Source organism: Symphalangus syndactylus, chromosome 12 (assembly GCF_028878055.3).
Source record: "Symphalangus syndactylus isolate Jambi chromosome 12, NHGRI_mSymSyn1-v2.1_pri, whole genome shotgun sequence".
Lineage (NCBI taxonomy): Eukaryota > Metazoa > Chordata > Mammalia > Primates > Hylobatidae > Symphalangus > Symphalangus syndactylus.
The window spans coordinates 100,622,443-100,634,485 of NC_072441.2; the positions used below are offsets into that span (position 1 = coordinate 100,622,443).

The 12,043-nt window shown below is 37.6% G+C and overlaps 1 protein-coding gene across 6 annotated transcripts in view; it reads left to right on the forward strand.

The window, feature by feature from the left end:
- SUCO (SUN domain containing ossification factor) overlaps nt 1–12,043 on the forward strand; it is a 79,749-nt gene that overhangs the window by 54,384 nt on the left and 13,322 nt on the right. For 5 of the 6 annotated variants that reach the window (XR_010117631.1, XM_063627294.1, XM_063627295.1 and 2 more), the window contains 2 exons: nt 2,187–3,353; nt 4,410–4,497. Coding sequence is in view for 5 of the 6 variants with exons in the window: in XM_063627294.1 (XP_063483364.1) it covers nt 2,187–3,353; nt 4,410–4,497 (1,255 nt within the window). In the remaining variant the exon portion in view is untranslated. The remainder of the gene's footprint in view (nt 1–2,186; nt 3,354–4,409; nt 4,498–12,043) is intronic. The other variant, XM_063627298.1, reaches the window with a different exon arrangement.

Consider the following 12,043-nt stretch of genomic DNA (forward strand, 5'->3'; position numbering starts at 1 on the left):
GATAATCAGGTAATTATTGTAGACTTAATTTATGTATATTTCATTAAATACACTCCCTACAAAACTTTGCAAGTCCTTTATCTTAGAACAACTCTACTTAAAGAGTATAAGATATTTGAATACGAACCACTTAGTTCAAGATAGTGTGTAATGAGACCTGCAGTGGGTATGCTTTGAACTGCAACTGATGAGAACTATACTATTTCAAAAATGAGATTTTGATGCTTTGAAAAGCATAGTGAGAAAATTATATTATCCTGTGTTAATCCTGAAAGTTACTGGAGATATTTATTGGGTGATTAGAAAATATAGCATATGTGTTATTGATTCCTAAAAGGACCTAAGAAATCTATTGGGGATAGAGACATTCTTGGTGTTTCTAATTATGTGGAGCTGTGATTGCTGTTCCTGATTTTGTAACTAGGTTTCTTCAGTTAACAACAGGCTGTGTCATATTTTTCAAAACTAAATAAAACTAATTTGGTTTTTTATATATATGTACACACTTTCATACACATATATGCACAAGTAGATAGGAATATTTCTTGAAAGCTATAGTCACAGGCTAATGTAGCAGTTTTTATTTTTCCGTATTTTTAATAGATATGTTTGCATAATTTCTTATTCAGTATTTCTTCATGTTTGTCTTAAATTCTTTTTAATGCTTTTGAAGCAATCTTTTGAAGCAAATATGTGAAAATGAAGGAATCCATGATAGGATGTCACTGTTAAAGTTATGGAAAGCCGACTTATTTTCTTTTCCTAGGTTTTAGTAGGTTTTGCCATGTGAATTTGAGAAAAAAAATTTTAAAGTATATTTCTGATTACAGTGTGTATAGATGGGATATAACATCTATATTCAGTATTTTTTACCAAATTCAATTTAATTTTTCTTTCTCCCCTTCTTCAGACATTACTTGTTTTTACTGTCATAAATTATTTGGTAGAAAAGCAATATATTATCTGAATATGTAAGAAATATTATTAGAGACTAAATATATATGGCTATAAATATCTTTTTATTTACCAAAGTATAGTCTAATTATGTTTTAATTTGGTCCATTTACTGTTTTGCTACCAAAATGAAAGTCTACCTCATAGATACTATTTTATTACTTTCTTCTGTCTTTGCTATTGTGACATTAGTCTTTATTTGAAGACATTTCCTGGCATGCTTAGTTATTTTTCAGAATGGGAAAATGTGTGTTTGAGCATAATTATTTTTGGTATTTAAATTACCATATTTTTTTCATATTGGACCTTTTATGTATAAGGCTACACCCAGTAATTAACTGTCTTTATCTTGGAAGGAATCACAAGCATTATAATTTATAACACTGTCCCCATAAGCTTCATCCCCCCACTCTCCTGTATGCCACATACATAACTCCAAAGCCTCAAAATGGGATAGAATATTAATAGTGGCACTAGTAGTTTAATAGCAGCACTATTAGCATATCAGAAGCCAGAATTGTTATTAAAGTGGTTAGGTATTTGGCTTTTAATAATAGAAGATTAGCCTAGATTATAGCAAAATTATTTTAGGAAGGGAGATACGTTTCTTGTCCTTAAAGTAGATAATCCTATGTGTGTAGGTGTGTGTGTGCGTGTGTGTGTAATGCTGCATTGGAGTTCCTCAAATCATTCTTAGAAAAATTATGTTTGAGAAACCTAGCTGCCTTTTGAAAATAGGGTATTCAAGTACAAAGTGCACTCATAAATATTAAGAATCCTAGATTCTAGTTTTAGCTCTGGACCTTATTTAAGCTAGCTTATTAAGCTAGCTCTTAGTTGTCTTAATTTCTGATGTGTAAGGGATAGTGAAACTTGTAAAGATTCAGTGAATATTTATGAGAGGAAAGGAACACTACATTCAGTGAATGGAAGTATTCACTTAGAAACAATTCTTAAACAGATTAAAAGAAAGCAAGTTTGATATGGTAAATATGGTGGTTTGAGTCATCTGGCTAGTCACTTGATACATAGTATTTCTGTTATCATTTCTGAGCAGTATTTGTTTTTATAATAAAAATGTTTTGTAGGTGAAACATTTATCCAAAAACAACTTAAATTTCTTCTATATTTCCAACCTTTTATCTTCTGTATAGATATTTATTTTTCTTTAACATATTTCAACTTTAGACTTCTAAGTAAGTGATTTATAATTATGATATATGTATTTCTAGGTATGTAACCACTGAAGTACACACACATGACATGGAGCCGTCAACACCAGATACTCCAAAAGAGAGTCCCATTGTACAGTTAGTTCAAGAGGAGGAAGAGGAGGCAAGTCCATCTACAGTGACCCTTCTGGGCAGCGGTGAACAGGAAGATGAATCATCACCCTGGTTTGAGTCAGAGACACAAATATTTTGCAGTGAACTGACCACAATTTGTTGTATTTCTAGTTTTTCGGAATACATATATAAATGGTGTTCAGTTAGAGTTGCTCTTTATCGGCAACGCAGCCGAACTGCTTTGAGTAAAGGAAAAGATTATCTTGTGTCAGCTCAACCACCCTTACTGCTTCCTGCAGAATCAGTAGATGTTTCAGTATTGCAACCTCTGAGTGGAGAATTGGAAAGTAAGAATATAGAAAGGGAAGCTGAAACTGTTGTTCTGGGTGATTTAAGTAGTAGTATGCACCAAGATGACTTGGTGAATCACACCGTAGATGCAGTTGAACTTGAACCAAGCCATTCTCAAACTCTTTCTCAGTCTCTTCTTTTAGATATTACCGCAGAAAGCAATCCCTTGCCTAAAATAGAAGTATCTGAGTCTGTTGAATATGAGGCAGGACATATACCATCACAAGTAATTCCCCAAGACAGTTCTGTTGAGAGCGATAATGAAGCACAACAAAAATCTGAGAGCTTTAGTTCTATAGAGAAACCATCTATTACCTATGAAACAAATAAAGTTAATGAGTTAATGGATAATATTATAAAAGAAGATGTGAACTCCATGCAAATTTTCACAAAGCTGTCTGAAACAATAGTGCCACCAATAAATACAGCCACTGTACCCGACAGTGAAGATGGGGAAGCCAAAATGAATATAGCTGACACAGCAAAGCAAACTTTGATTTCTGTTGTGGATTCTTCTTCATTACCTGAAGTAAAAGAAGAAGAACAGTCTCCAGAAGATGCCCTTTTGAGAGGGTTACAGAGGACAGCTACAGATTTTTATGCTGAATTGCAAAATTCTACAGATCTAGGATATGCTAATGGAAATCTTGTACATGGATCAAACCAAAAGGAGTCAGTATTTATGAGACTTAATAATCGTATTAAAGCCTTAGAAGTTAACATGTCTCTCAGTGGTCGCTATCTGGAGGAGCTTAGCCAAAGGTAAGCTTTATTATTAATTACCACAGTCAGCTTCACACAGTGAGTTAAGCAGCATAGAGTATGACCTGTGATTACAGGAGAGGATTTAATTATCTCATGATATAATAGAGGTAAGCACAATTTTAGCGAGAGAGAGAAAGAAAGCTACTTGAATGCTGATCAGTGACTTATGAATTGATTTTTTGTTTTTAATTTTAAAAGTACTTTCCAGTGACAAAACACTTTTATTAGGCTGGCAACAAGTTTGAATTATCTATACTCACTTTCACCTTTTTTCTGTTGCTAAACTTTAGCCACTTTTTCTGCTTGATTCCCAGAGGGCTCATGGAAAAAAATGATTGTATATAGACCTTAAAGCTTTTAGTGGAATTTGACGAGATATCACTTAAGAGTTTAGATAAGTGAAGACAGGGATGGACTGAGCTGGATGATTGGGCACATTTGCAGTTTGCTCTCTTTTAAACAGGTCTCGGCATCCTAGTTCTAGTTATAATAATTTCTGCTTTTAAGTGCCAGAGACAGTGCCAATTCATTAAGACACCAGGCCTGGCTTTTTAAACCTGTTTACTCTTTTTTTTATCCTTTGTGTGTCCATTGTCTGTCCTTAGGGCTTCTTTACCAACGTTTTGTAAACATCTAGGCACAAGTGTCCAGAGTTCCTGAAACACCACCTTTTCTTACATCTCTTAAATTGAAATGCCACTAGTAAGGTGTCACCAAGGCAGTCTTATATCTGAAGTAGGAGATTTTACTAATCCATACATAGAATTAATTGGCTAATCGTGTGTGTGTGTGTGTTCATGTGTGACATGCCCACTTAGCTACCCCATACCTGCTCTTACTTTTCCCTACCTCCATCTGCATCCCAAGGGAACCACAGAAATTACTAAATTTTACATAGCAGAAGATAAATAGAATTGTATTGCATAGGCCTGAATAAGAATCACTTTAAGAAAAACAGATTTGTCTCATATATCAAAATCAGAAGTATGTTTCCATTACTAAGTGGAATCAGTAAGAAATTAAAGCTGATTTAAACCAATTCTTACTCCATAGGTACCGAAAACAAATGGAAGAAATGCAAAAGGCTTTCAATAAAACAATTGTGAAACTTCAGAATACTTCAAGAATAGCAGAGGAGCAGGTTGGTCTTCTACATCCCTTATTTACTTTTTATATAAATTTCGACTGAATTCTGTAGGATCTCACTGGTAAAGGATAGGTATTGTAGTTTCACTTTATCCCCCTGCTGGCTGGTGTTTAAGCCTGTTATATTAATATGATGTCATGTTTGGAAAGTTACATAGCTATTAGCATCATTATTGTCTCTAGAGAAAGATTTATTTAATTTTTTTTAATTATACTTTTAAGTTCTAGGGTACATGTGCACAACGTGCAGGTTTGTTACATATGTATACATGTGCCATATTGGTGTGCTGCTGCTGTACCCATTAACTAGTCATTTATATTAGGTATATCTCCTAATGCTATTCCTCCCCCCTCCCGCCACCCCACGACAGGCCCCAGAGTGTGATGTTCCTCACCCTGTGTCCAAGTATTCTCATTGTTCAGTTCCCACCTATGAGTGAGAACATGCAGTGTTTGGTTTTCTGTCCTTGCAATAGTTTGCTCAGAATGATGGTTTCCAGCTTCATCCATGTCCCTACAAAGGACATGAACTCATCATTTTTTATGGCTGCATAGTATTCCATGGTGTATATGTGCCACATTTTCTTAATCCAGTCTATCATTGTTAGACATTTGGGTTGGTTCCAAGTCTTTGCTATTGTGAACAGTGCCACAATAAACATACGTGTGCATGTGTCTTTATAGCAGCATGATTTATAATCCTTTGGGTATATACCCAGTAATGGGATTGCTGGGTCAAATGGTATTTCTAGTTCTAGATCTCTGAGGAATCGCCATGCTGTCTTCCACAATGCTTGAACTAGTTTACAGTCCAACCAGCAATGTAACAGTGTTCCTATTTCTCCACATCCTCTCCAGCACCTGTTGTTTCCTGACTTTTTAATGATCGCCATTCTAACTGGTGTGAGATGGTATCTCATTGTGGTTTTGATTTGCATTTCTCTGATGGCCGGTGATGATGAGCATTTTCTTATGTGTCTGTTGGCTGCATAAATGTCGTCTTTTGAGAAGTGTCTGTTCATATCCTTCACCTACTTTTTGATGGGGTTGTTTGATTTTTTCTTGTAAATTTAAGTTCTTCATAGATTCTGGATATTAGCCCTTTGTCAGATGGGTAGATTGCAAAAATTTTCTCCCATTCTGTAGGTTGCCTGTTCACTCTGATGGTAGTTTCTTTTGCTGTGCAGAAGCTCTTTAGTATAATTAGACCCCATTTGTCAATTTTAGCTTTTGTTGCCATTGCTTTTGGTGTTTCAGTCATGAAGTCCTTGCCCATGCCTATGTCCTGAATGGTAGTGCCTAGGTTTTCTTCTAGAGTTTTTATGGTTTTAGGTCTAACATTTAAGTCTTTAATCCATCTTGAATTAATTTTTGTATAAGGTGTAAAGAAGGGATCCAGTTTCAGCTTTCTACATATGGCTAGCCAGTTTTCCCAGCCCCATTTATTAAATAGGGAATCCTTTCCCCATTTCTTGTTTTTGTCAGGTTTGTCAACGATCAGATGGTTGTAGATGTGTGGTATTATTTCTGAGGGTTCTGTTCTGTTCCATTGGTCTATATCTCTGTTTTGGTACCATTACCATGCTGTTTTGATTACTGTAACCTTGTAGTATAGTTTGAAGTCAGGTAGCATGATGCCTCCAGCTTTGTTCTTTTTGCTTAGGATTGACTTGGCAATGTGAGCTCTTTTTTGGTTCCGTATGAACTTTAAAGTAGTTTTTTCCAATTCTGTGAAGAAAATCATTGGTAGCGTGATGGGGATGGCATTGAATCTATAAATTACCTTGAGCAGTATGGCCATTTTCACGATATTGGTTCTTCCTATCCATGAACACGGGATGTTCTTCCATTTGTTTGTGTCTTCCTTTATTTCGTTCAGCAGTGGCTTGTAGTTCTTGAAGAGTTCCTTCACATCCCTTGTAAGTTGGATTCCTAGGTATTTTATTCTCTTTGAAGCAGTTGTGAATGGGGGTTTGCTCATGATTTGGCTCTCTGTCTGTTATTGGTGTATAGGAATGCTTGTGATTTTTGCATGTTGATTTTGTATCCTGAGACTTTGCTGAAGTTGCTTATCAGCTTAAGGAGATTTTGGGCTGAGACAGTGGGGTTTTCTAAATATACAGTCATGTTATCTGCAAACAGGGACAATTTGACTTCCTCTTTTTCTAATTGAATACCCTTTATTTCTTTCTACTGCATGATTGCCCTGGCCAGAACTTCCAGGACTATGTTGAATAGGAGGGGTGAGAGAGGGCATCCCTGTCTTGTGCCAGTTTTCAAAGGGAATGCTTCCAGTTTTTGTCCATTCAGTATGATATTGGCTGTGGGTTTGTCATAGATAGCTCTTATTATTTTGAGCTACATCCCATCAATACCTAGTTAATTGAGAGATTTTTAGCATGAAGGGCTGTTGAATTTTGTCAAAGGCCTTTTCTGCATCTGTTGAGTTAATCATGTGATTTTTGTCTTTGGTTCTGTTTATATGATGGATTACATTCATTGATTTCCACGTGTTGAACCAGCCTTGCATCCCAGGGATGAAGCCAACTTGATCATGGTGGGTAAGCTTTTTGATGTGCTGCTGGATTCGGTTTGCCAGTATTTTATTGAGGATTTTTGCATCAATGTTCATCAGGGATATTGGTCTAAAATTCTCTTTTTTTGTTGTGTCTCTGCCAGGCTTTGGTATCAGAATGATGCTGTCCTCATGAAATGAGTTAGGGAGGATTCCCTCTTTTTCTATTGTTTGGAATAGTTTCAGAAGGAATGGTACCAGCTCCTCTTTGTACCTCTGGTAAAATTCGTCTGTGAATCTGTCTGGTCCTGGACTCTTTTTAGTTGGTAGGCTATTAATTATTGCCTCAATTTCAGATCCTGTTATTGGTCTATTCAGAGATTCAACTTCTTCCTGGTTTAGTCTTGGTAGGGTGTATGTGTCCAGGAATTTATCCATTTCTTCTGGATTTTCTGGTTTATTTGCGTAGAGGTGTTTATAGTATTCTCTGATGATAGTTTGTATTTATGTGGGATTGTTGGTGATATCCCCTTTATCATTTTTTATTGTGTCTATTTGATTCTTCTCTCTTTTCTTCTTTATTAGTCTTGCTAGTGGTCTATCAATTTTGTTGATCTTTTCAAAAAACCAGCTCCTGGATTCATTGATTTTTTTTTTTTTTTTGAAGGGTTTTTTGTGTCTCTGTCTCCTTCAGTTCTGCTCTGATTTTAGTTATTTCTTGCCTTCTGCTAGCTTTTGAATGGTTTGCTCTTGCTTCTCTAGGTCTTTTAATTGTGATGTTAGGGTGTCAATTTTAGATCTTTTCTGCTTTCTCTTGTGGGCATTTAGTGCTATAAATTTCCCTCTACACACTGCTTTAAATGTGTCCCAGAGATTCTGGTATGTTGTGTCTTTGTTCTCATTGGTTTCAAAGAACATCTTTATTTCTGCCTTCATTTCATTATGTACCCAGTAGTCATTCAGGAGCAGATTGTTCAGTTTCCATGTAGTTGAGTGGCTTTGAGTGAGTTTCTTAATCCTGAGTTCTAATTTGATTGCACTGTGGTCTGAGAGCCAGTTTGTTATAATTTCTGTTCTTTTACATTTGCTGAGGAGTGCTTTACTTCCAGCTATGTGGTCAATTTTGGAATAATTTTGTGGTGCTGAGAAGAATGTATATTTTGTTGATTTAGAGTGGAGAGTCCTGTAGATGTCTGTTAAGTTGGCTCAGTGCAGAGCTGAGTTCAAGTCCTGGATATCGTTGTTAACTTTCTGTCTTGTTGATCTGTCTAATGTTGACAGTGGGGTGTTAAAGTCTCCCATTATTATTGTGTGGAAGTCTGAGTCTCATTGTACATTGTAGGTCTCTAAGGACTTGCTTCATGAATCTGGGTGCTCCTGTATTGGGTGCATATATGTATTTAGGATAGTTAGCTCTTCTTGTTGAATTGATCCCTTTACCATTATGTAATGGCCTTCTTTGTCTCTTTTGATCTTTGTTGGTTTAAAGTCTGTTTTATCAGAGACTATGATTGTACCTCTGCTTTTTTTTTGTTTTCCATTTGTTTGGCAGATCTTCCTCCATCCCTTTATTTTGAGCCTGTGTGTGTCTCTGCACGTGAGATGGGTCTCCTGAATACAGCACACTGATGGGTCTTGACTTGTTATCCAATTTGCCAGTCTATGTCTTTTAATTGGAACATTTAGCCCATTCACATTTAAGGTTAATATTGTTATATGTGAATTTGATCCTGTCATTATGATGTTAGCTGGTTATTTTGCTCGTTAGTTGGTGCAGTTTCTTCCTAGCCTTGATGGTCTTTACAATTTGGCATGTTTTTGCAGTGGCTGGTACCGATTGTTCCTTTCCACTTTTAATGCTTCCTTCAGGAGCTCTTGTAAGGCAGGCTTGGTGGTGACAAAATCTCACATTTGCTTGTCTGTAAAGGATTTTATTTCTCCTTCACTTATGAAGCTTAGTTTGGCTGGATATGAAGTTCTGGGTTGAAAATTCTTTTCTTTAAGAATGTTGAATATTGGCCCCCACTCTCTTCTGACTTGTATAGTTTCTGCCAAGAGATCAGCTGTTAGTCTGATGGGCTTCCCTTTGTGGGTAACCCGACCTTTCTCTCTGGCCGCCCTTAACATTTTTTCCTTCATTTCGACTTTGGTGAATCTGACAATTATGTGTCTTGGAGTTGCTCTGCTCGAGGAGTATCTTTGTGGTGTTCTGTGTAATTCCTGAATTTGAATGTTGGTCTGCCTTGCTAGATTGGGGAAGTTCTCGTGGATAATACCTTGCAGAGTGTTTTCCAACTTGGTTCCATTTTCCCCGTCACTTTCAGGTACACCATTCAAACGTAGATTTGGTCTTTTCACATAGGCCCATATTTCTTGGGAGTCCTTGTTCATTTCTTTTTACTCTTTTTTTCTGTAAACTTCTCTTATTGCTTCATTTCAATCATTTGATCTTCAATCACTGATACCCTTTCTTCCACTTGATTGAATTGTCTACTGAAGCTTGTGCTGCATGAGTCACGTAGTTCTCGTGCCACGGTTTTCAGCTCCATCAGGTCAATTAACGTCTTCTCTATGCTGTTTATTCTAGTTAGCCATTTGTCTAATCTTTTTTCAAGATTTTTAGCTTCTTTGTGATGGGTTCGAACATCCTCCTCTAGCTCAGAGAAGTTTGTTATTACCAATCGTCTGAAGTCTACTTCTGTGTACTTGTCAAAGTCATTCTCCGTCCAGCTTTGTTCCGTTGCTGGCGAGGAGCTGTGTTCCTTTGGAGGAGAAGAGGCGCTCTGATTTTTTGAATTTTCAGCTTTTCTGCTCTGGTTTCTCCCCATCTTTGTGGTTTTATCTTCCTTTGGTCTTTGATGATGGTAACCTACAGAAGGGGTTTTGGTGGGATGTCCTTCCTGTTTGGTACTTTTCTTTCTCACAGTCAGGACCCTCAGCTGCAGGTCTGTTGGAGTTTGCTGGAGGTCCACTCCAAACCCTGTTTGCCTGGGTATCACCAGCGGAGGCTGCAGAACAGCAAATATTGCAGAACGGCAAATGTTGCTGCCTGATCCTTCCTCTGAAAGCTTTGTCTCAGAGGTGCACCTGGCCATATGAGGTGTCAGTCGGCCCCTACTGCAAGGTGCCTCCCAGTTAGGCTACACAGGGGTCAGGGACCCACTTGAGGAGGCAGTCTGTCCATTCTCAGATCTCAAACTCCGTGCTGGGAGAACCACTACTCTCTTCAAAGCTGTCAGACAGGGACGTTTAAGTCTGCAGAAATTTCTGCTGCCTTTTGTTCAGCTATGCCCTGCCCCCAGAGATGGAGTCTACAGAGGAGGCAGGCCTCCTTGAGCTGCAGTGGGCTCCACCCAGTTCAAGCTTCCTGGCTGCTTTGTTTACCTACTCAAGCCTCAGCAATGGCAGATGCCCCTCCCCTAGCCTCGCTGCTGCCTTGCAGTTCGATCTCAGACTGCTATGCTAGCAGTGAGCGAGACTCTGTGGGCATGGGACCCTCCGAGCCAGGCGCAGGATATAATCTCCTGGTGTGCTGTTTGCTAAGACCGTTGGAAAAGCACAGTATTAGGGTGGGAGTGTCTCGATTTTCCAGGTACCCTCTGTCATGGCTTCCCTTGGCTAGGAAAGGGAATTCCCCGACCCCTTGCGCTTCCGGGGTATGGCGATGCCCCGCCCTGCTTCGGCTCACACTCCATGGGCTGCACCCAGTGTCCAACAAGCCCCAGTGAGATGAACCCAGTACCTCAGTTGGTAATGCAGAAATCACCCGTCTTCTGCGTCACTGATGCTGGGAGCTGTAGACTGGAGCTGTTCCCATTCGGCCATCTTGGAACCTTCTGAGAAAGTTTTCTTGAGCATTATTCATAGTACATTGTGTGTATGTATTAAATAAAAACATAGAGGACTTTCCTGCAACTTTGTTAAACTCTAAAACTTTTTTTGTGTGTATTTTTTTAATGTAGATAAACTTATTGACTACAAGTAAGAACAGCTTTGTTTCTTCTTTTTGATTGTCATACCTTTTTTTTTTTTCCCCTATCTCTTGGCTAGAGCCATATAGTGGTACAATAGGACTGGTAATTATGACCATTCCCCTATCTTGTTGATTTTAAGGGAACTATTTCAGTATTGCACCTCTAGTGTGATGTGTGTGTTATCACATAATAAAGAAATTTTACACTTTTCTAGAAGGTTGTTTGGGACTCAGGGATGGTGAAGTGAGGAGGCCTTATACTGCAGAGTTTTGTTAGGTGCATCTTACTCTCCTATTCGTGGCACGTTATAAATTGGAGATACGCTTTGTGAATATTTTCTCCCCATCCATTACTTGTTTTCTTATTCTCTTTACAGTGTGGTTTGAAGAGCAGAAGTTTTTGATTTGTTGAAGCCCAATATATCAGTTTTCTCTTTGCCCTATGAAATCTTTGCCTAACGCAAAATCACAAAGATTTTTTCCTTTGTTTTTTCTAGAAGCTTAATAGTTTTAGTTTTGTATTAGGCCCATGATTCATTTTGAGTTAACTTTTATGTGTTACAGGGTATGGATCAAAGTTCTTTTTGGAAAGTCAGAGTCAGAAGAGCAAAGCATATAGACATCCATTTGTTCTAGAATCATTTGTTGGAATGAGTCTCCTTTCTCCACAGAATTTCCTTTGTACATTTGATAAAAATCAGTTAACCATATATATGTGGGTCTGTTTCTGTGCTTTTGTTCTATTGATCTGCTTGTCTATCTTTAAGGTAATAACACAATGTTATGTTTGTTGTAGCTTTATGTTAACATTTTTAGTCAGGTAATGTTAAGTCCTCCAATTTTATTCTTTTACAAGATTGTTTTGGCTGTAGTAGTTTTTTGCATTTCTGTATGGATTTTAGGCTCAGCTTGTTAATCTCTACCAAAAAAAAATTGAATCTTGATTGGGATTGTGTTGATGAATTTATAGATTAATTTGCATAATTGTCATCTTAATATTAAGGCTTCTGACTCATGAACACAGTGTGTTATTTAGCTTTCATTAGTTTGAAT